Raw genomic sequence first — 24,472 nt, forward strand, 5'->3', positions numbered from 1 at the left:
AATGCTTGTGTGTGCATATATAAGCTAAATGCAGCGGTGGTACCGGGCTGATGAGGAGCTGCATGCTTAAACAGTGTATTTGTTGCTCTTGGAGCCTAAATAACAACAGTCAAAATTAGAAAAGAGCATCATCCTCTTCCCCTCCAGTTCAGCTTGAAAATTATCTTTCGAGGGTGACTCATTCTACTCACAAGCTCTTTACTGAGAAGGACCTGACTCAAACTTCAATGTAAGGCTGATTCATAGCAGCCAGGGTGCTTTGGATATAACCCGATCTTACACAGAGTGTTTGGAATTGTACCTACTGCTGTAAGCTCATAAATGTTTTTGCAGATGGGTCACAGTCATATAGCTGTAATTACTCTTTTCTGAGGCAATCACAAGTAATTAGCTCTCCTTTTCTACTGTTTTAAAATGTAGAAGTGCTTATGTATCAAATACATTTCTGAGTGTAACCTATTTTGGCAGAAGACAAATGTATTGTTTTCATTAGATGATTTAAATATGGCTGAGTTATGTTTTTTCATGCCTCTAATCATTACTCCATGTTGAAATTTATTTTGAAGTCAGTTAACATTTAGCTAATTAAGAGGAACTTGTGTGTGTGTATACATACGCATTTTTTTAGCCAGACTCAAAACTTAATGGGGCAGGTCTTTAAGCTAACGTATGGTAGAACTAGTCATTAGAATATGTTTATAGAGAGGGGACAAAAAAGGTGCAGTTTCCTACATAAATTCCATAGTAGGATTATAAATACCTGGTGATTACTGCCTCTACAATTTTGGAGTACATGAATTTACTTGAAGATTACTTAGTAAACCCTCAGCAGACCTCAGAGGGAAGAGGCAGTTAGGATGTCTTTTATGATGTTCCTTATTTGATGTTTGAGTACAATTCATATAGGTACATGCTTAGGTAAAGATCTCTAATTTTGTTTACACATATAAAACTAAAATGATAGTTCTTCACAGTAATACTTGAATCTTAGCTAAAGCAGTCTCAGGTGCTGACTATATGTTGATTGTTTAGTATAGGCTATTACAGATGAGCCAGGTGATGTTTCTACTCTGTACACGGGAGCTTTAGATAATTTTCTATAAATCAATAGTCCATGTAGCACACTGCAGTCGTCATATGTTCCACTTTTATTTATTAATTAAAAAAATAAGGAAAATATTTGAAAAAACATTTTAAAAGTAACTTTACAGTTACTCTGAAAACTATTATTACCCAGTTGCTGACATAGAAAATCCTTGGAACACTAAATCTTTGAATCAGAAGACCTTTTTTTAAAAAAAATAATTTTCTGAGAGAAAGTTCTTCCAGCTGAGCCTGTTTGAATATGTAGATTACTGAAGCAGGGATAAGCAAATAACCTTGTGTCTCTAATAGTGGTAGCCTGTAAAGTATCTTTCTTTTTGCTTTTTTGCCACATTATCTGATTTAAAATTGAATTTATATTTGTTTGCAATAAGGAGGAAGTTTCAGTTGAAGTCCTAAAGACCTACATTCAGGTAAGCTTTCAAAAATATAGTTTGCTTTCTCTAATAATTTAGACATAAAGGAGGAAGAAAAGGACAGTTAAGGTTACAGGATGGAAAGAGCTACAACGCAGTTAATGCTCTCAAGAGATACATGGAAGCTTGCCTAATGTGCAGAATTTCTGTCAGCAGCGCTTAAGTAAGAGACAGTTTTATTGATCCTTGTTTAGAAGCTGAGAAGTGGAATCTTCCTACATCAGAGCAAAATAATCTGAAATTTGTTAAGCATTTGTTTTAACTTACAACTTGTTCTTATGTGTTTTATGGAATATACATAGGAATATAGTATGTTTCTTTAAACATTTGCTTCTTATTCTGCAGCGGATGATATCTGAGAAGCACACAGATTTAATAGCGTTTTATGTTAGCCATTTGCCCCCAGAGCTAGCTGTTGCTCAGTATGCTTTATTTCTCGAAGATGTTACTGAAAGTGATCAACGTCACCACTGCCTTGAATTAGCAAAAGATGCAGGTGAGATATGTTGATTTTATATCCTGGGTTATTTTGCCTTTCAGTAGATCTTAATGCAAGACCTAGCTATGAAGGTTATATTGTTTCCTTCCTGTGTCTCTTTACTTTTTGATTAAATAAAACTAATTTGCTGATCACTTCTTCAAGCAGGTATATTGTGGGTTTTAACTGACCTGGGATTGCAGTTCTTTTTCTGATAAACTAAGCATCACTTTTGCTTCTGGATTATGTCTAAACACAGCAAGAAGTAAATGCCACCTGCCTGTCTCAAATACATGCTCTGAAGCTTGACATGATTGTATTATTACTGAAAAGTAATTCTAAAAATACATACCTGTTCATGGTTTTAGGAAGGTTATGAGTATCTTAATTTTTTTGTCCTATTTATAGTGCTTTTTCTTAGCCATGGTGGGTTGTTTGCATGAATTGTAAGTTTCCTTCCAGGCCTGTACATCAAACCAAAAGGGAGTGTAGTCAAGCAGCACACTATCCATTGTTTGACAATGTCTTTGTGCCACTCAAAATTCACAAAGCAATAGATTTACTGCAGACTTCAGTGTCTAACTTTTCTCAATCGTTTTTAGTAATTTTCTTTTAAAAACTAAGGGTGAGGTTTCAAAAATAAAACATCCTGCTTAAGCATCTGTAAAAGGACTATTCTGAGCTTTTCCTGGTACGTTCCTTTCAAATCTTAGTCTTGCCATCACAGTTGTAGGAATCAGTGCTATCAGCAAATACATCTGTGTTCCCAGCACAGACAGGAGAACTTGTTAGTTGTCTTACTCTTTTTCCAATGTTTAAGTTCCCTGTCACCTCAGATATCATTATTCTGAAATACCTGCAAGAAATTAGGTCTCTCAAAAGCTTTTAATTTACTCTGACAATGAGTGTAAACAGACTGATAAGAATTACTAGTAATAAGGAATAAGATCAACAGCTGGAGTCTGAAATTCGTTTTGTGGCAAGTTTGAATTTATGATCACTCTTACGTAGTTCTCTCTTAACCCAGGTTTGGATGTTGCAACCATAACAAAAACTGTTGTTGAAAACATCCGCAAGAAGGATGCTGGTGAATTCAGTCACCATGACCATATGTTAGATACAGGCACAACGGAGGTGAGTGTATTTCGTAGGGCAGATACTCCAGTTTGCAATCAACTACAGAGTCTTTTACCATCTATGATCCATATTTATCTTTCAACAATAGTGGAAATTGCCTTGAAAAAGCTTGAGGGAAATACACTTTCTATGTGACCAAGTGAGGAGTTGAATCACGTGTAGAAACAGAAGTTACGAACTGATCTTGATCTTCTGGGCTGTGGTATATGTTGCTCAGCAGCATGTCTGTATGCAAACAATAAGTGAAGATAAAGTCCATGAAATGACTAGAACAAGATGTGTGGCAGCTGAGATTAGGATACTGTAGCTTCTAAGAATTATGGGGATTAATACTTTGGATCTCAGATATACCTTATCACATGCTCAAGTGACATATTCTAGCTACAACAGATGCTGCCTTTACTGACCGTTTACTTGGCATCACTACTGAGAGTTGATCAGTTGGATCCAACTCAGTACTTAAGTGACAGTGAGGTACTGTTAATAGCTTGCATTCAAAGTACTGTTTAGAAAGCACCTGATAGCTGGCAAATTTGTGGCTTTTTTTTTTTTTCCTGTTCAGTACAAAGTTTAAGCTGTCTAAGCCAAACAGGTAGTTTATCTAACACAAGAATTGGAAAACCGTGGTTGCAGGCTGATGGCACCCATGAAGATTATAGCAAAGGCTTCATAAACCATGTTTGTACACTGCATTCCTATTACAGTTTGAGGAAGATGCATGGTAATCCAGAAACATTTTTGAGAGCTGATGTTCATCCATTGGTCTGAATATCTTGGGAATACTTAGAAATGGATTTTTTAATTACTCTAGATTGCAGACTGTTGTCTAAGCTTTTGATATTGAAGTTGTGAATAAAGCAAAGCAATCCTTGTTAGTATGTCATAATGCTATCCAAAGATCCCTAGAGACTTGTATATTTCATTGACCAGATTTAATGTGTCTAGTATCAGTTGTATGCTGGAAGTTTTAGTAAATCTATATGTTGTTTTTTACAGGTGGATCGACTGAAAATAGATGTAATTGACTGGCTCGTATTTGATCCTGCACAGAGGGCAGAAGCACTTAAACAAAGCAATGCAATCATGAGGAAGTTCTTGGGTACTAAACTTCACAAATATTGTAGACTTTTACAAATGTTGGTTTTGATCTCATTGGCTCTTGGCACTACATTTAATATAACTTTGAATCTAGTTATTAAAAAGCATGGGTATGCCAGTTTTTAAAAATCAAGTATGGAGATTGCAAAGCTGTTGATACTCAGTTCGCATTCTCATAGCATCCAAGAAACATGAAGCTGCAAAAGATGTGTTTGTGAAGATTCCCCAAGACTCTATAGCAGAAATATATAACCAATGGGAAGAACAGGGAATGGATGCTCCACTTCCAGCTGAAGATGACAATGCTATACGGGAACATTTATGTATTCGGGCATATTTGGTGAGTTTCAAATATGCTGTATTCCAAGTTATTACTTAGAAATAATGGTGGCTTTGCCTTGGTGATGAAACTTTAAGCTTTGTCCATTTGGTGTAAATTCTGATTCCTGGATGCACTATAGCTGTGCGTTTAAGGACATCTATGTGAGTCAAAAATGTCCAAACACTATTTCCAATGCAATCCAGGAAGCCCATGAAACCTTTAATGAATGGTTCAAACACATGAACTCAGCTCCGCAGAAGCCTTCTTTGTTACCACAAGCAACTTTCACTGAAAAAGTGGCCCATGAACATAAAGAAAAGAAGTATGAGGTAGGTAAAAGTTCAAGTTATTTACTATAGACTTTCACATTCTTGCTTAGGAGGCAGTCTTAGCTTAATGGAAGTGTAGAAGACTGCTAATTTGTATTGCTTAAGAACTTTTCTAAATTATTCTATTTTTATGCTGAGGGAGTATGAGACAGTAGAATAGTTAATGCCACTGCAAAATAAATTACACTGGTTTTTTTATATGGCTCAGCTTTACATATTAACATTGCAACATAATAGTAAATACTCATTATAATGTGTTGATTGTTAATATTGTTAATAAATCTGAGTACTTGATTTTGCTATTAACTCTTTATTCTTGTATTTGTCACATTTTTTCTAAAAGATGCTGCCATTTTGTTCATTTTGCAAAAAGAACTTTTGGCATGTCTGGCCAGTATAATGTACAATGTACTGTATTCAATTAATACAAGTATTTGTTTTATAAGCATGGCAGAATAAGTTGTTTAAAATTATCTTCCTCTAGTGGCTTTGCTTCTGAATAACCTGTCTGGCTCTGGACAGAGAATTAAGCAAGGATGAAAATAGCTGTTAGCAGCAGGCTTTTAAGTTCTAGCCATTGGCAGAAGATTCTCATTTGAATTGGAGCTGCACTGGCTATTGCATGATAGGTGAAGAGTCTGTGTTAAAATAGCCTTGGAAATTATCCTGTGCTGCAGTAGTTTATTTTTTCTTTCTTTGCCAGATGGATTATGGTATTTGGAAAGGTCTCTTGGATGCTCTTACAGCTGATGTGAAAGAGAAAATGTACAATGTGTTGCTGTTTGTTGATGGAGGATGGATGGTTGATGTCAGAGAGGTAAAATGAAATTTTATATCATGGGGCAGACCACAAAGCACAGATTGTACCCAGCTGTACCTTTTTAGTTTGATACGCCTTTTTAATTCACTCTGGCCTTGTTGTGACCAGTTACAGATTGCTCCCTCTTCCGTTACCATATAAATCAGGTCTGACAGTCCAGTCTAGGCTGGTTAGTCCAATTTTTTGCCTCTGATGCTACTAATTATGTGGTTACAGTAAGTTGCCTTTTAAAGTAGATGTTCATAATACTAATATGTTATTTTGCTATGGTAAGGATGCTGAGGATGACCCTGAACGAACACACCAGATGATTCTGCTGCGAAAGCTGTGTCTGCCAATGATGTGCTTTTTGCTACACACAGTGTTACATAGTACTGGACAGTATCAGGAGTGCCTCCGCCTGGCTGACATGGTTGCTTCTGAGCGACACAAGCTTTATACGGTGAGTTAGTGAGAGCTGCAGGCAGTTTAACTTCCATTTAAAAGCTCTGTGGGTTGACTGTGGAAAAAGCTTCTATATAGAGAGGAGGATGCCATATGTTCCTTAACATCATAAGTTTCTTTATCTCTTCCTGTTCATTGCAATGGTAAAGGTTTCCTTGTATGCTGATTTAAGGAATCAGAGTTAACTTTGAAACACTGAAGAAGATGCCAGTGTTTTGACAAGCAGTTCTTCTGAGCAGTCCGGTTACTAATTTTTGGATGGGAACTATTGAATTGAAATCAGTTTAACAGTTGGAGCTGATGATCTTAAAGGTCTTTTCCAACATGAACAATTCTGTGATTCCAAGTTGGGCTGTAAAACTGCAATTGATTTTTTTTAATTCCATTACCTTTCAGAACATCGTATAAGCAGGTTTTGTTTTGGACCATTTGGTTTACCCCTAACCTCCTTTCACTCCAAAAGCCTGAAAAATAGCCCCAAAAAACATTGTAACTTTAAAAAAAAAACCTCAAACCCAACAAAAAAACCCCAAACCTAACCCACAACACTGCTCCCCCTGAAAAAAAAAAAAAAACAACCAAGGATTAGAAATCTGAAAAGAGACATCAAGGCTGAGAAAAATACTGTGATGCATTTGCCTGGATTGGCTTGAGATCTTTGCCAGGAATAGCACGAAAATTAAACTTGGCTGTTTACCACTAATCTCTGTAGTAGTTATGAGACACGGAGCTATCTTGAGACTGCCTTCACATTTTGGATACTGCTGCTAGCTTCCAGTCCTTTATTAAACGTCATTCTGAAATGTCTGATGTTCACATTGTCTTAGAAAGAAAGAAACATTAGTAATTTAACCACCATTTACTTTGATATCAGTGGTGTTCCTTGGAAATAAATACAACTTCATTGTGTGAGGGTGGATTTTTTTGTTCTTAGGTATTTTCAAAAGAAGAACTCCGAAAGCTTCTGCAGAAGCTGAGGGAATCTTCTCTGATGCTTCTGGACCAGGATCTTGATCCTTTGGGATATGAAATTCAGTCATAGGATTTCATGTGGATACTTGCAGAATCTTACAAACATGGACATTCTGGTTGTAAAAAAAAGATCAAAACCATGACTTGGACAAACTGTTCTGATCTTTGGGGGGGAAAAAAACTCAACCCCTCAGATTTCACTTGCAATTTGAAAAATTCAGACCAACTTCAGAGACAATATTTGTAATACAACCTTTTAATATTTTTTTTTTAATAAAAGTGCTTCACAAACAGAACGTGCTTCTTCATTCTAATCTAAAATGTCATTGCACAACTGTGGTGTTTGTATGAACTTCCTTAATGACTGCTACATGCAAGAGTGCTGGCTGTAGACTAGAAACATCACTTGGCAGGAGCAGAATGCGCAAGGGTGCAGTGGAAAGTGAGAGTGCAGGAAGCTGTACGTGGAAAGCAGGGGAGAAGAAAGCAGACGAAGGGGGCTGGAGGAAAGGAACATCAGAGGAAGAGGGAAAGCAAAGGGCTACTGCCAGCTGGGAGAGAAGGGCTGGCTTGCGTCAGGGCTTGTGCTGTTGTCACCTACGTTATGTAGTTGGCAAAACGCTGCTGTAATCCTGAGGCGGTGCAAAGGTGGTTATACCTGGGAGCTCCCAAGTCAGGATTGTTACCGTTTATTCGCAAACCTTGTTCTGGCCCGGTTACACGTGCAAACGCGCAGTGAGCGGCCCGACCCGGGGCGCGATGCGCGCCGCGCCCGTGCTGCCGGCAGCGCCCGGCCCGGCCGCCCGGAGCCCCTTCGGAGCGCTTCGGGCAGGAGCCGCTTCTGCCCGCGGCGGGGCAGCCGGGGGGTGGTCGGGGGGGTCCTGCCCACCGGCGTGGGTGCGCTCGGCGACCGCTGCCCGGCTGCCGTGAGGAGCGCGGCGGCTGAGGGCGGGCAGAGGCGCTGGGAGCGGCGGCTCCGCCCGCGGGGCTGTGCCGGAGCGGGCGGGGCCACCGGAAAGCGCGAGCCCACGTGTCCCGGCGGGGCGGGGGCAGGCGGCGGCGGCCCGGCCGGTGCGCTGGCGGCCGGCGGGGCTGCCTGGGGCGGGGGTGCCTGGGCCGCTGCTGCCCGGCCCCGCGGGACGCCATGGGCTGGCTGCCGACGCAGGGCCGGCTGGCGGCGGGGCTGCTGGTGAACCTGGCCGCCTCCATCTGCATCGTCTTCCTGAACAAGTGGCTGTACGTGCGGCTGGGCTTCCCCAACCTCAGCCTCACGCTGGTGCACTTCGCCATCACCTGGCTCGGTCTCTACCTGTGCCAGGCGCTCGGCGCCTTCTCCCCCAAGAGCCTACAGCCCGCCCAGGTGCTGCCGCTGGCCCTCAGCTTCTGCGGCTTCGTCGTCTTCACCAACCTCTCCCTGCAGAGCAACACCATCGGTACCTACCAGCTGGCAAAGGCCATGACCACGCCGGTCATCGTGGTCATCCAGAGCCTGGCTTACGGCAAGACCTTCCCTCTCCGGATCAAGCTCACGCTGGTGAGCGGGCGGCGGGGCTGAGGGGAGCGGGGAGGGGGCGGGGCTCGGCCGTCGCCTCAGGCCGGGCGGGCGGGGAGGGGAGGGCGGGAGGCGACGGTGGCGGTCCGGCCTAAACCCCCCTGTCCCCCTCGTTAGGTCCCCATCACGCTGGGCGTCTTCCTCAACTCCTACTACGACGTGAAGTTCAGCGTCCTCGGGATGGCGTTCGCCACGCTGGGTGTCCTGGTGACCTCCCTCTACCAAGTGGTGGGTAATGGCGGGGGGAGAGGGGGAGAAGAGGGCGGGAGCCTCGTGTTGGTTGGTCTTCAGGCCGCTGTCCCTTGGTTAGGTCACCTTTAAACAGCATCCTGCCTGCCAGGAAGCCCTCCTTAATTATTTGTAAAAGAAAAAAATAATAAAAAAAAAATCAGCAAACTGTGATAATTCACCACAACCCCTGCTAAATTGTTTAAGGAATTGATCGTCCTTGCTGCTAGGATTTGGGGTGTCATCTTTAATGTGCCGTGAGCGTATTTTCAAGGGTTGAAGATTGCTTTATTGCTAAAACTCCGCTTTTCTGGAAAGCCCAGATGATCTCCATGCTGAAGTGAGGGCCTTGCCTCTGAGCCTTTCCCTGGAAAGGCCGTTTTCCAGTAGCTGAGGTTGGCAGGGGCCTCTGGAGATCATCTGGGCCAACCTCCCTGCTCGAGCAGGTGTCTTTGAGCTATTTACCCTTTCTTCTATTTCCACTCTACACAGTCTAAGGTGTTTCTGTAGAGGGTGTGTTAATATATATGCACAATATAACTTTTATGGCTGCTTATGGTTGAAAAAATAGCTATGTCCAAGGACTGCCTTAGCCCCTTCTGCTGCAATGTTCTACTAACAGCTCACTACTGCCTGTAAAAGCCTCCTGATGTAAAGTCCCCTCATGTTGATGTGATAGTCATCATCATCAATTTAAATGTAAATTGCTCTGTAACAGGTGTATTGTGCCTCCAAAAGAAATGAGGCTCTTTGACCTGTAGTGTGCAAGATCATAAATAATGGTATTCTGTCCTGTTTTGACACAGGAGGAGGAGGAGAGAGGTGCCGCATAACTTTAAATGACAGGGTTTGTTTTGGAGAAATTTTAGTAGCTGAGTGAAATTATTCTGTATTTCTAAAAAATACTTAGCAAGTTTATATGCTGGAATCCTTGTTACTAATTAACATGATTTTATGAAGTATGTAAGTGTCATTCTTCAGTATAATACAAAGATGCATCTTTTTAGCTATTAACATCTGTCTTCATAACCATAGATAACTAATGTTTCTTAAAGTATGCTACATTGAAAATCCAAGTTACAGTCAATTATACTCAATCCTGAAGTGAAATCCAGTAAATTTGGAATAAACCAGCAAAAGACAGACAAATGTTTACTGGTTTTGTTAGCTTGTGTGTGGAAGAAAATGAGGAGAAAGGAGCAAAAGGAGATCTCTGCTTAGGCGAAGGCACTCTGCTTCATCATAGACAGGATCTGGAATTTGTCTTGAGAATAGAAGGGACCTAGCATTTTCTTCCCAGCTCTGCTACTTTTTTTGTTCTTCCTCAAGTATAATACTTGACCCCCAGGCTATGGGAAAAGGAAGGTTTAGGCACTCAGGGTTTTTTCATTGACCCTGCATGTGATTTTCTCCTTACGTGGCTTGTGTGCTTGCAAGAGACAAATGCATGGGCCTCCAGTTAGGCAAAGGTATACGATGATGCTCAACAGTCTGTTTGTGTAGTGTTGTCCCCATGAGATTCCCTCTTTGTTAGGAGCCAGTTCGCTTTTCTCAAGTTTTCAATTTATGGGGTTTTTTTCCTCGCAAGTTTAACAGCTTTCTCTTTTGCTTTTAGTGGGTAGGAGCTAAGCAGCATGAGTTGCAGGTAAACTCTATGCAGTTGCTGTACTATCAGGCGCCGATGTCCTCAGCTATGTTGTTGTTCATCATACCCTTCTTTGAGCCAGTCTTTGGAGAAGGGGGAATATTTGGGCCCTGGACACTTTCTGCTGTGGTAAGGCTTTTATTGACTTTATTTTAATTTAAATAATGATCATTGATTTAGTTAAACTTGTATTAAGATCTGTTTCGTGGTGAAACAGGTTTTTGTGCAGTCATCGACTGTAATGAGGTGAGAGGGGCGTGTGTAAGAAAGAACCCTTGTTGCGTCTGCGCCACTTCCTCTTAGAGGAGTCTGTTGTCAATTGATTTACCTCCTTATTCTAGTTTCTGTTTAGAGGGCATCTGAACAACAGGAAAATCTGACAAAAATCGAGAAGCTTCCCCTAGTGTATTAAATTAAAAATATGTTAAGTGCCCTAGTTCCAGCTCTTACTGTTCAACTCAGAAAAGGGATAAGCATGCTCACTTTTGACACTCTCAGCTCCTCTTCTGCGGAAGGATGCCAACATTGGTTGCCCTCTAGAATTGCTAGTTTATTATCACTAAGAAGGCTGTAATTTCTCTCTTTATCCTTCTGTCCAAAAAAGAGCCAGAGGCATATTCTTACCACTGCTGATTTTGCCGCTCAGTGATGGGTCATTTCTTGTAGTGCTGCAGTTTATGAACGGGATAGCAACTATTCTCAATAATAAAACTGGATATTTTTACAAAATAGTTTGTGTTATGAACATAAATAAGACATTGTCTCAAAGGTAAAGATTACAACTTCTGTGTATGAGTAGCCAGATTTTCCATATCACTCTTGAATGTTTACTGATGGTAAAGGAGAAAAGGCTTGTGGTTGTATCAGTATGTATTTATGGACGTCGTACCCTGAGCTACTTATACATATCACCAGTGTCTGTACTGATTTGAAGCTGTTTCTATTTTTGTTCTCCATATGTTTTTTGTGCCTGATATTTTGCATTTGAAAGGAAACTAAATAACCTGGAATATATCTACAAATGGCCAAAAGCATGTCAGATTACTGACTGTGTCCATTAATCCACAGATAATGGTACTGCTGTCTGGAATAATAGCCTTTATGGTAAACTTGTCCATTTACTGGATCATTGGAAATACATCACCTGTCACGTATCCTTTGTAGCATTAGCTGTTTCTCCTGTTTCCAGATGAATTATGTCAGCATTCATTTGGGCTGATTTACTGTGGGGAAAATTGTTTGGTAACCTGCCTGCTTTATCTTAAATGATGAAGTTGGAAAAGCCTGTTCCTATTGTAGTTTATTTTGGTTTTTTGTTTGGGCATTGTGTAGATAATGGTGGCTAACTTACTGACCTGACCTTCTTACCTACAAATAATATTTACCCACGCTTCGGCCACCTTGAGGAAGTGGTGGCGTGTCAGTCAGTTTGTAGTGTATGATGGGTGAAAGACTTTAGGTGGAGGTTAATTCTCATAGCCGCAGAGATGCAGAAAAGTTGAATTAGTTGAAGTCAACGTGACGTACCATTGCATGCTTTGGATGTAATTAATGAAGTTCCCAAGTGTTTGTTTTTACAAAAAATAATACTGAAAATTGCTGTTATCCTTAACAGAGGTCTAGGTATAACATGTTTGGACATTTCAAGTTCTGCATCACTCTCCTGGGAGGGTGCCTCTTATTTAAGGATCCACTGTCAGTTAATCAAGGCCTTGGGATTCTGTGCACATTGTTGGGCATTTTAGCTTACACCCACTTCAAGCTTAGTGAGCAGGAAAGCAGTAAAAGTAAATTGGTTCAGCGTCCATAAAGCAAGAGTTTCTGGAGATTAATAATATTGTGAAGGAAAGCAAGTACTTAAATATGCATTGATTCTGGAATGCACAAAATCGCCTTGTTCATTTAGATCTGTGGGTTTAGTTTAACCACCAGGATATTTATTCTGTAACTAAACCAAACAGACTGAATTATGTAAAATGGTGGGGGTTTGCCATCTCAGTCCGTCCAATCATTTTCATTGAGTTAAACTGGTAACTTAAAAGAGAGGAAGACACACTTCAAATTGCTGTGGAAGGTATACTGAAATAATTACATTTTTTGGATACCAAATGAGATCATGATGGCTACAGTTACCATGCAGAGAGAGAAAAAGATAAAGAATCCTGTCTCTGTGATTGTGCCAGCATTGCTGTTGTGAGGAAACTTGGAGGCACTTTTATGCAGATGTTCGGGTATGTAGTGATGCTTCCTCCTTTTTGTCTGATGAATGATGAAGAGGAAACATGCATCATTCAGTAGTTTTAAAAAGGGCCACCAAGTTCATTTCTATTTCTTGTATGCCTTCTTGTGTTTGGCTTCAACACACAGATAGATTTGGGCTGAAGAAAGTACATGAAGATGGAGAGAGATGAGAAGGAGACACTGGAAAACTTGAAGCCACAGGCCAAGCTATAGAAAAGTAGCAATTCAGATCTAAACGATTCACCTTAAACTTTTATTTTGGTCCATCAGGGCATTAATGAAATCATTCATGTTTTAGAGAATTCTGTTATTGCTTTATAATTTTCTCTAATGCCAAAACAAAGGCTTTACATGAGATCTTGTAAATACTCCTGAGCCTAATAAAATCTCTGTTTTTTGTGGTAATAACCAAATATTTTGCAGCCCTTGCACGCAGACACCCATGTTAAAAATAGTTTTTGAGAAACCTTTGGAAAGGTCACCATCTGTAATGGATGTGAAGGTTGCCCAGTTCTCTCTCCTGCCTTCAGCTCCACCTCCGTCACTCCAGCACCTTTCCCCGAGTTACCTTCGGTGGGATCTACAGATTTGTCTGTTCTCGTCGTTCCAGAGCAAGGCCCAGGGGCTGTCTGAGCAGTGCTGGGTAGGCAGCATTTCTTCAACAGACGGTCCCTGGAAATGTGTCAGAGTGACTGAAGAGCACGAGGTGGGACCTGCTTCTGCTCTTTCAGGAATGCTTTGAAAATTATTTTATGACAGTATCAAGCACCGTGTTTGACAACATGGAAGGAAGAAATTGAGTGCTGTTCTATTTAAAAAAAGAAAGAAAAAATAACTGCTTTCAGTAAATCTGGTGAGAACGTATGTTCACTAGATTTGCAGGGTTAGAATTTATTTGCAATGTCTTAATCCTTACATTTTGGGGTTCATTTTATCTTCATCTACCTCTAGCAGATTTGAAGAGGGGAATTATGTGAACAAAACCAGGTATTTAAGTTTTACAGCCACCGGCAGAAATTATATTAGTTCCTCCAAGCGTTTTACAATATAGGTAACAAGTCTTTGTGTAGGAAACAATGCAAATCTTCTCAAGCTTGTAAATTATTTATTCTGTTACAGAGTTCTTGATTTAAGAAAAAGTTATTTCTTTGTGTAACCTAAGTTTACAACATAACACTCTATATAATTTCAGAGTTAGAAATACCTGAATAATTTTACATCTTTACCAGCTGTTTCTTGGACATTATACTGATCCAAGGATAATTTTTTGTATACGTTTTTATAAGTCTATATAATTAGTTTTAAAATACAGCCTGGACTACTGAAAGATATGTTGAGACAATCTATCTCTGGATGCATATCTTTCAGTACGACACTGAGAAAGCCATTTGCATTAATTTGTGCTGTGCACAAGTTCTACTAAAATGTAGATAGACTGCAAAGACTTAGTTAGAAAAGAAGAATTGAATTAAAAGCCTGTGTAACAACAGTATTTGGGATGAGACAGATGTAAATGTTTATAAAGTCCTGGAATGAACAAAACAACCATGTCTGAAAATACAAGACTCCTTCAGGAGAGAAGCAGATCTGCAAGAGAAAGTTAACAGTGTCATTAAAACAATACATTATAAATACAGTCTGTTGCTGGAGTGTGTAAGTCGTGGAGGTCACTTAGGTGACGTGATTTTTTTTCATATGTTCGAGAACTCTCCTTTGAGATTTGCCTGTTGTATCTGACAAAGTATCTTGAACTTGTCATATGGTTCAAAATATTAAATTCAAGAGGCTTGTGTAATCATGAGATAAATAGATATTTGTATGTATTGTTTCTTTGAATACCATGTATAGGGTGAGAATAAATTTTTAATCACCTGACTGATACCTGCTTATTGCAGGGGAGAACAGTTGTTCGTGACTTTTTTCGTCTTCTGCTTGGATTGCTTAGACTTTAGGGGTCTAGGTGTGTATAAGACAAAATGGTGCTACTTGGATTTCTGTCTATATAAATATTTCAAGGAGTTCGCATGTTTTGGGGCTGAACTCATGACACAAATGAGGGAACTTAAATCCTAAGGTAAAATTGGAGTCTTATAAAAATCAGTGGTACTTACCTGGTGGGAAACTTGCTTATTCTAGTTTTTACTACATCCCTTTAATATTTTTTTCCTGCTAATTATGTGTATTTCATTCAGTTTTGGCTTTCCTGAAAGAGAAATGAGAGAGTGGACATCTTTAATAATATGTAGTCATCACCCTCTGTGTTGCCGTTGCAATTGGAGATTTACTGTACAAACCCAGGTGTTTACTTTTTGCTTTTCATTTTACTTCATATTCTACATATGACTAAACCATGGTAACAAGATGGACCTTGGTCCCTTTCTGCCTTCAAGTGTTTTGCTGCTTATGTTTGCATTCTTTACTTTTAAAAGCTACCATTCATGTAGTTCTGGTGGAAAAGCTAGCGTATATACCAGGGTGCCATTTGAAAATTAGACCAGGTCCATATTACTCTGGTTAAAATGAGTGACTGGTGGAAAGTTCTCTCTGCTAGCCTTGTATCTCAAAGCACTAGAACAACATACACAAGGTTTTCTCATTTTTCCCAAAGGGAGTATACCTTCACTTATGAGATAATCAGTTCAAAGCTTTGTGTTACCGTTAACTCTGGTAACTCAGCACTCATTTGACAGATTTTGCATCTGGTTTTGTACAATTTGCTAAGTTCTTGCAGGCTCTGGGGGCACTGTGCCAGAAGAGTTTTCCTGTTGATGGGTGAAGAGCTACTTTCTCAGGCCTGAGGCTAAAGGAGGGTGGTTTGCTGCTGTGACATGTATGAAAAGGAGGTTTGTCTTGCAGGAAGCCCTACCTTCAGGACAGAGCTGCAGTTCAGCAGGAACGTGTCCTCTCTTGGTCTCATTTTGCGAAATGAATGCCCTGTGATGGCCCAGGGCTGAAGCAACATTAAAGCCTTGTTTGGGCTACCAGTAGTCTTTGTTAAACTTATTTTAAAATACTAGTGGCAGTCAGTGGTGGTTAAGCATTAAGGTCAAAATCTCATTTTTGTAATGTCTTATATAATAGGAGCTTCAGAAAGGTGTTTTATAACATGTTGGAGTACAGCTAATGTCTAGCCCATGTCTAGTTTGTCACATCTGCAAAATCTATCAAAAAATGATGGATTTCATAACTGGCTGTATGTATTTATACAGTTGAGCTGCTGATAAGGGGCTTGCTCTTGAGCAACACTGTGCTACTGAGCACTTGGCATACTGTTAATGTATTTAGCAATGATCTAGAAATATCTAGCCTGAAATTTGCCAGCGTGCTTAGGAAAGGAAAAAGAAGGCTTACTGATAAGTGAGCGAGCTTTTTATCTTCTTGCTTGTAACAAGTGTGAGGCAGAATTTCAAGGGAATTTGGAGAGCAGGCCTTAGTGTGTCCCTCAAATCACCTTTCAAAATAAGATTTTTTTTCTCCCAAGGTCTCTTGTTTTACTCCAAGTGACATAGCTGATGTCTTGGGTGGATTTTAAAAGCAGTGGAGTCTGGATTGCAGACTTACAGGTGTCTGCTGGTGTTTTGGGGTTTTTTTCCCTCTTAAAATTTTATGTTGGGTACGCACAGCCCAGCTTCCCTGTTTAATGAGAAAACAAAAAAGAAAGGAATGTTGACTAAATGAAAGGTGGACTGGGTATATAGTGAAGATACGTTTAGTTTTGCACAGCAGTTTCACTCTTCCAACTGTAAAGATGCAGCTCTATGTTTCTCTAGTGTTACAATCATGTAGCTGCACAAAAGCACTGGCTTTCTGCTTCATACCAATTCACTCTCTTCCTGCTGGTGTGCTCTTTCTGATTGCAGTCTCAGCCTTCCATTTGACAGCTCAGTTGCTGCAAAGATGATTGGGATGTCAGTCGCAGAAGGTTAAGAACATGAAGTGAAAAACTATCAGCAGGAGCTGATATAATTTTGGATAATGAGAAATCCTATTCTAAGACACAGAGATATCTAACCAAAAAGACCTGTGCTGAGCAGCAGGGAGATGTGTGGGTTTATCTCCAGGAGGGTACTGCAAAGAACCCAAGAGCTGAATTGTATGAATTCCCACTATGCTGCAGTAGCTGACAAACTTAGTTTAAACTAGATTTCACTAATATAAAAATCCAAAATCTAAATGCCATGCAAAAAAAATAAATAGCTGTATTCAGACAGTATAAAATCTTTGCCAGACTCGTCCCACAGTGATGGTTAACCTTCCTGAGAGAAGGCAGCTATTGTTCCGCCTCCCCTTCACCCACTGATTCTGGGCTTCGTGAAGGAGCTTTTGTGTTCCTGAAAGCTGGTCTGCTTTTTTTCAACTGTATCAGTTGGTCCAAGGAAAACATATCACCTCTCCCTACAGAGCTTGTCTCGCTGAAGTTGCTGTTCTGCTTTCACCTAACTGACTTGGATCGTGCTCCTGTCTTCCTCCAGTAGCTGAAGGGTCTAAGAGACCCCGGGGAGTAGAACATACTCCATTGCCACGTGTAACGGCAGTGTCCAGTCAGTCCTGCTGTAGAGGATCTCACCCAGACCAAAGGGTTACAGTTACAGTCTGCAGTATAACAAGAACTAAAGAAAGGGGAAATGAGATCCCCTTTTCATTGTTTTGGTTGCAAGGCAGTTACTAATGCTTTCAAATTTTAGTCTTTTGTCATTTCCCTTTAGTAGGTGCATAAGAAAGCTCCTTTTCCTGTTGTAGGCTGCCCTTTCTGTATAAAGTGTAATTATGCCATATTTTAGGGAATTCTGCAATCGAGACAGAAATTGTATTCACTGCTCGTGTAAATATATTGACCTCACTCACAAAAAAAGTGTTGCTTTTTTTTCACTTAGGGACCCTTGATTGCCATTGCAGTCCAGAAAAAAACCTAATTGCTCAAAATACAGGAGTCGTCAGGTTAACTTGAATTAAAAGGTAATTTGTGAGCTCAGGAATTGCATGTGCCTTCCCAGCTACACTAGCTTAGTAACTGACAGGCACAATATGCTGCCTTTATAATGGGAAGGCAGGAACAGACATGGACAGATTAAATGTAATAAAAGTAAATTACATATTTAAAAGCAAGTAGTGGGGATGATCCAAAGGTTGCCTGAGGACTAGCATTGCAAAGATATATTCTGATTTGTTAGTGGCTTCACTGGAATATGAATACAAGCCTTTCATTTGAAAGCACATGGTTATATTTAAGGAGCTCCAAGAAGTCCAGCGTGGTCGTGTGGGTAACTAGCATGTGCAGGCTAGCAGTGTTGTCGGAAAAGGATTATTTTTAGAACCATAGATGGCTGTGTTGCATCCAGGAAGTGCAGGGAGGAGATCTCTGGTTGAAGCACAGCATAAGAAAGTAGTTTTTAATGACCTTGGCACAGAAAACTGTTGTATTTTTTTTTACTTTCTTACAAAACAGAGTCTGAAAAGCAAAGTTGTTTAAAGGAGCTGCGTTCTGATCTGGCAGAGCATGTAGAGTTAGCATGGCTTCTGGGACCAAAGAACAGAGGTGGCTGTGATTTAAAAAAAAAAGTGAGACTGGATTAAGAGAAAATGAGAGGAGTGTACAGCACCATATACATCTAGGCAGGTTTTAAAATATAAGGTATAAGTTTAGATGCTTATCTCCACGATTAGGCATCTGAATAGCTGGGCCAGATTTGTCAGTGTGAACTTCTTCCATTTCAATTATATTTAATGGAGAATGGCATGTGCTCAACATTTCCAGAAATGAAACTGCATAGTTGACAAGTTTGACATTTTGTTTGGTCTCCAACCAAATGTCATATGCTGTTTAACAAAGAAACTGAGCCCTTGTTCTGCTTCCTTACTCTGTGGTGTTTTTAATCCTCCTTACTCTGCAGAAAAATAAATAATTTGCACACTTATTTTCTGTTGCATAACTAGAGTGACTGAATCGGTTTTGTTTTACAATACACTAGAGTTGCATATAAAAAACTTCTAAGATCTTGGAATTTTTCTACATGTACACATGTTGATTCCACTCAGGTTTCTGTCTTAGAGCTGAATAGAAAAAGCCACTCATATTACACAGCATCAACTGTTGTGAAATAAAGCGCCTCTCCAGGGAGTGGAAAGGCAATGTTAGGGTCTTCTGGGATCCAAAGTGGTATACTTGTTAAATACATTTCTTGTGTTGGTTAGTCAAAACTGATTTTCTATTTGTTAATCCAGTCGAGAGGAGAAACTGACTGTGGTGGTCATATGTCCTTCAGGCAGTTATGACACATTTTGAAAACACATGATCTCACTCTTCTGAGTGGTGAGATGATATTCTGATCAGGATTAACAATGTACCAATGTTTTTAGCTAGTATTATTCCCCAGAGAGCCACTTCAGCTTTTTTTGAGGTGCAGTTTGCATTAAGACTTTGGTCTACAGGTAGAAAAAAAAGGAGACATGTAATAGATACATGTTTCCCAAAGAAAGCCCAAGCAAAACTCTTCCATAAAGGCTATTTTGATTCATGGATAGTTTTGCCTTTATCTGGATGGACACGTAAACCTTGTTTCTACACCCTTAACCCTAGGGTCAAAATGAGGTCCAGCTGACAGCAGTGTAGACAGACACATGGGAGGCTGGCACTGAGCTGGGGTTGCTCAGCACCCAAAGGAAGTTGTTTTTACAGAACTAGATGCAAGATTACAGAACCAGCTGTACTTGGATGTCGTTCAAACCTCATCTTGGATGCCAAAGAGAGAAATTAAAATACAGGTCATTTGAAAATCAGAAACTTTGGAAAACTAGCAGATTTAGTGAAAGACATGCTCTTAGTACACACTGTATGAGATGGCAGAGTCTGTGGAAGGTATGTTACTGCTTAAGGGCATGTCCTGCTCCTCCCCATGAACACAGCTTGGGCACTTGCTTCTGCCCCTGGTTCTGTCTGACCTGAGCGATTCCTCTGGCCCCGTGACAGGCAGCATAGCCCTGGCTGGCTCAGGCAGCGAGCCGATGCCTTACTGTGCAGGCAGGCAGGTTCCAGTGCTGGGACAGGAGAGCAGGGAGACACCGCATGCCTGGAAACAGGACTGAGGGGTGCAGGGCAGGGTGGGAGGCATCTCTTTCAGTAGTCTAGATGCAGTGTCCACATGCCCAGCCTCAGAAGGCAGCTTTTGAAGGAGAAGGTTTTGCACATAAACAAAATAGTGAGAAAGCCCTCTTTCCGTGTACAGATACCAGCTTCTCAGCCAGAAGCCTTCAACAAGTTTCTCAAGCACTCCACAACACAGTTATTTACCTGCCTAGAGATGGCCTTGAAGTCTTTGGGAGACTGGCTGGCTCTGAGCTGCAGTGGCTTGTTGCCCACCACTGTAGCATCTTGTGGACTGGCAACTATTTTCCTTGTCCTCTGTATAAAGGGAGGATCTTGGGAAGGTTTGTATTTTGGTCATATTTTTCAGTGTGCTTTATTTAGCTGGACCAGTCTGTGCTACATCAGCTGTTTCTGCTTACATGAAGACAGATTTACTCAATTGAGAGTCTATAATAATTCACAGGGTGTCACAAAAAATCAGAAATCATTGGGATATTATTTTTAAAGGCTGGTTAATTTTCTAATCAGTTACTTGTCCCTAAGCAAGACAGGATTTAAATATCTTTTAGGCATGTATTCTCAGTGTTTTCATTGAGTGTAAGAGTAAGATAAGCAGTCCCCTGATCTCCAGAGTTCCCTTTTAAAAATGGATGTAAATCAATGCATACAAAGACACCAAAAAAAATTACTTTAGGATGTGACATCCTTATTGACTAACGGGATTTAACATTTTGGGGGTAGGAATGACTGAAATGAAACAAACTTCTGGAAAGACACTTCTGCAAAAGTGGCTTGACAGGATTGGGTTGTAGCAGAAGTCAGAGACATTGACATCTAAAGAGGCACTGCTTGCAGTGAAAACTGGAATCAAAACCTAGTAGAAATTGAGAGCTGATAGGTAATATAAAGCATAGATAAAACCATAATGTTTCCTTAGCTACTGCAGTCATCTTTTTGGTCTTGCATAAAATAATTGTATTGCTGCATGGACCGAAAGGACTTTAACTCTTACTCCATGTGCACGTGCTGATGCTCATGTGAGACAGCTACTTCTAGCTTCTCCTCTTCCAGAGAAGATTGTCCTTTCCTGCCTGTGTCAGCAAAGAGGAATGTGTGCCCATGCTGTGGTGTCCATTGGATGCAATCATGTGAGTAACAGTTTAACATGCTAGACTGTGAACTGAACCCACTGAGATGTGAGTAGTAATCCCTCCATCTAGTTGTGTTGCAAGGGCACTAACTCCTGCTAAGAAAGTATCATCAAAAGCAGAGGGAAGTGATGTCTTGAGCTGGAGCAACTTTATTTGGTAGAGCTGCTTGATCAAAGCTGTAATAACAACAGCAGATCATGCATGCTAGTAGACAAATATCAAAATCATAATTTTGGAACTGTGTGAAGAAGAAGCTTTGAAAGTGATGGAAGTATTAGCCACAAGATGAAAAGTGTCTCACCTCTCAGTCTTTTATCAAAAAGTTGCCACAGTAAAATGTATTTGCTATCACAAAGGAAATTCCTTTACTATCTGCACAAGTGGGATGCAAAACACAAAGTTGAAAGGTGCTCTCTACAGATGTTAAGATGTACATTTTCAAAGCAGCTTTCACGGAAGAGAACAGGTTCAGCTTGAAGTACAGAGCAAATGAGCTATAAACCAGAACGGCCTGAAAATTACCATCAGACCTGTTTTCATCCTTACAGTCAACCCAACTCATCTTGCAAAGAAAGCTTGCAGCTCCTTTGCAACACAGGAAGAGCTGGCTAGGGCTAGCTAAAGTCATTATCAGTGGTAAAGTGCACTCTTCTCCCTAAGTAACACCTGAGGGAAAATTCTGGGAATTTGGAGCCAGTTCTATCACTGGAGATACTGCAGGGTCTTATCAACCCAGGTGACAGATACCTCAGGTCACAGTAGAACATTCAAGGTGTGGCTAGATGATAAGGGAAAGACCACCGAAGGAGTTATTTCCTGGTTTCCTTCTCTGATTCAGTTGTGTGTTACCGCTGCTTTCCTTGTGATGTCTCATGTGACTGAATGATAAAGCAAGCTGCCATACTAGCAGCAAACAGAAGTAAATATCCTGCTGTTGAATCGGCTAAATCTGGTCAAATGAGCCAAAGCCAGCTCAAAAATACGTGGCACAGCTACTGGCAAGACCATTGTTTCACTAGGGTATTAGATGGGCTCAGGGCATTCTTTCAGTGGGGTATTGATGGGCTCAGCTGCATCACCTAACGGTGTAAAGTGGCAGAGTCAATCCAACACCACACTGCTTCGAAAAAAAGGTCTCGCCATCACAGCTCGCAGCCAGCTGTGAGGAGACAAGGCACCTCTTTTACGGTGGTGTGCTCTGAAATCAGCCATGCTTTCTGTAGGCTTTGCTTTCGGTAGCGCTGCTGCCTAAGCTAGCTGAAACAGATCTCACCCTTTCTCCTGCCTGCCTGGCTGTTACCATTCCAGTGATGTCCTGGCCCAGCCGCGGTGTAACTACTCAGGGCTACCTCAGGGAACCGACAAAATACATTATTTCTCAGGTGTCCCAAATCACTTTATCCACTTTATGTCATAGATGGACAAATATTTGTGCCAGTGTAACAGAAGGGGCATTGAGGATAGGAGAGGTGGATGGGAACAGATCTTCAGGAAGTAACATGCTGATGAAATGTGTGCTGAATCTTCAATATCTCACCAATAAACACAACCATTTTGGTGTGGGTGTGCAGCTAAGTAAGCCCCACAACTGGTAGGTTTCTTTGAGCAGAGCAGGTATAGTAGATAATGTGGCTGATTAGGGGTCAGGAAGAACGTAAGACAGGCCCAGGTCAGTGATTCCCTGCAGCTTTACCTATATCCCATCTGGTAACAAAGAGAAAAATAGATATTGTGGCGTCTCCTGCATTGAAGGAGGTAAAGATCAGGGTAGGCAATTATCCACCAAAAGGGATGGTCTGTATTCTACCAGACCTTCAGTAGATATTCGGGAAAACAAATGTGCTCATGAATCTTCTTGAAACTCAGTATTTTGGTGCAGAAATCCAAAAGACCTGTACTCTCAAATATCTCGCTGCAGTGCATTTCTGGATGTTTGTGTGAGGCTTGTTTTGCTTATGTGAGGAAACTGCAGCCTATCTCCTGACAGCCAAGTCACAATGCAGCAGTATCTTGGAGAGCCACAGTGACGGATTTGAGATTTTCCCCTTTCGAGTAACACTACAGTGGTGTATTTCTCTCAAGGTGTTCTACCGTGCTGTCCCCGCTCTGGCTTTGGCTTACATCTGAACAACATGGCGTTAAGGTAAGTAAGGTGGATCAGAAGTCAAAGCCTGCATATCTCTCCAGGCAAAAAAAAAAAAAAAAAAAAAAAAAAAAGAAGCAGAAGACACTGCCAAGAAAAAGGCACAGACTCAAAGCTACCACAGATAAAAAAATTACTTTTAAACAGGGGTGATCTACACTAAGATGCTAAAATGGACCCTGTGAAACCAGCTGAAGGAAGGAACGCCAGAAGTCCATGCACTTGCTTTCTCTGGAGGCAAAAGATAACCGAGATATTAATACTTCAGTGGAACCAAAGCACAGAATGGTATTTTGCATGGCTGCTTCATCTGCCGTCAGAATTTAATTTGTGTTCTGCTTTTCCAGTGGCATCAGTGGGTTTGTGCAAGTTTTCTCCATTTATTTCCAAGAGCCTTTCTTTGTGGTCTGTAGGTGGCAAAAACCCCGTTTCTCCACGGGATGGCACAATCCCCACAGACCTTCGCTGACAAACCTCCTGACAAGCCAGAGGGCTTGTGTAGAGTTTTAACCCAGCTTGTTGAGAGAGGTAATGTCTGTCAGACCAGCTCATGGAGCCGGGGGAGGTGCCAGAAAAACAAGCTCAATGGCACACACATCCTTCAACACTTCCTATACCGTTTGGGTTAATACTTGCGCGCTCTCTCTCTCTCCCTCTCTCCCCCTAAACCTTTCCTTCCTGATAAAAACTGTAAATGTCACCCTGATCTGTATTGCCCACCGGTACTTAGGTTTCAGTTTGTTAGGGCAGTTGGGGTAGGGGATTCCCCTTGCTTTTCCTGTTTCATATTTAGTAAAAAAAAAAAAAAAAAAAAGTTTTAAAAAATATATTCTGGTAACAAAACTGTCTTATTCAAGTTTCTCTAGTGCAGCTGGACCCATCAGAGTCCTCCTTGGCCTAAAACATGCCACGTACTGGAAACCAGTACCAGATGGCTTTCAGGTGGAAGCAATGAAGAACTAAAACTCTACAATAAAAGAAGAAAGGCAGGGTATGAAATATATGGCTATTACAACACTTTTAAAAAGGAGTAAACCCTCTTGCTATATGCTTCCTTATTGATCCAATTCTACATTTTCACATGTAAGTACCAAAAATTAGGACACATTTGCAGACTAGTTTGCAACCTCTTTGTATGAAACTATTTCTTTATATGTCTAGAGAGTATATATATTAAATATACTATGGATATGTTAACAAAATCTGAAAAGCAGCAATGACATGGAGGGGGAAAGGAGACAAAGAATATGCAAGTACAGCAAGAAAAACACCACAAGGAGCAAATGGAGAAATTCTGAGGTGAATGTA

At 40.8% G+C, this 24,472-nt stretch overlaps 2 protein-coding genes across 2 annotated transcripts in view; both read left to right on the top strand.

Moving 5' to 3' along the window:
- The window catches only part of NUP107 (nucleoporin 107), a 32,040-nt gene extending 24,624 nt beyond the window's left edge, over positions 1 to 7,416 (top strand). Inside the window, exons 20-28 of the mRNA XM_055711182.1 lie at positions 1,479 to 1,517; positions 1,866 to 2,016; positions 3,026 to 3,132; positions 4,132 to 4,234; positions 4,413 to 4,573; positions 4,759 to 4,884; positions 5,588 to 5,701; positions 5,979 to 6,146; positions 7,083 to 7,416. Of these exons, the coding sequence (XP_055567157.1) occupies positions 1,479 to 1,517; positions 1,866 to 2,016; positions 3,026 to 3,132; positions 4,132 to 4,234; positions 4,413 to 4,573; positions 4,759 to 4,884; positions 5,588 to 5,701; positions 5,979 to 6,146; positions 7,083 to 7,190 (1,077 nt within the window). The 3' untranslated portion in view covers positions 7,191 to 7,416. The remainder of the gene's footprint in view (positions 1 to 1,478; positions 1,518 to 1,865; positions 2,017 to 3,025; positions 3,133 to 4,131; positions 4,235 to 4,412; positions 4,574 to 4,758; positions 4,885 to 5,587; positions 5,702 to 5,978; positions 6,147 to 7,082) is intronic.
- Positions 7,417 to 8,135: 719 nt separating this feature from the next.
- SLC35E3 (solute carrier family 35 member E3) lies at positions 8,136 to 14,661 on the top strand. The gene is made up of 5 exons (XM_005431890.4): positions 8,136 to 8,654; positions 8,790 to 8,900; positions 10,516 to 10,674; positions 11,614 to 11,696; positions 12,169 to 14,661. Exons 1-5 carry the CDS (start codon positions 8,265 to 8,267, stop codon positions 12,353 to 12,355), a joined length of 930 nt encoding a protein of 309 aa, XP_005431947.3. The 5' UTR covers positions 8,136 to 8,264; the 3' UTR covers positions 12,356 to 14,661.
- The last annotated feature ends 9,811 nt before the right edge of the window (positions 14,662 to 24,472 follow it).

The sequence above is a fragment of the Falco cherrug genome, chromosome 5 (genome assembly GCF_023634085.1).
Source record: "Falco cherrug isolate bFalChe1 chromosome 5, bFalChe1.pri, whole genome shotgun sequence".
NCBI lineage: Eukaryota > Metazoa > Chordata > Aves > Falconiformes > Falconidae > Falco > Falco cherrug.

What these genes read in the sequence shown, in the direction of transcription:
- SLC35E3 (XM_005431890.4), top strand. Translation starts at nt 8,265, where the DNA reads ATGGGCTGGCTGCCGACGCAGGGCCGGCTGGCGGCGGGGCTGCTGGTG. An exon ending in TCCGGATCAAGCTCACGCTG is followed by an intron (nt 8,655 to 8,789) that starts GTGAGCGGGCGG and finishes CCCCCTCGTTAG; the next exon opens with GTCCCCATCACGCTGGGCGT. An exon ending in TGACCTCCCTCTACCAAGTG is followed by an intron (nt 8,901 to 10,515) that starts GTGGGTAATGGC and finishes TTTTGCTTTTAG; the next exon opens with TGGGTAGGAGCTAAGCAGCA.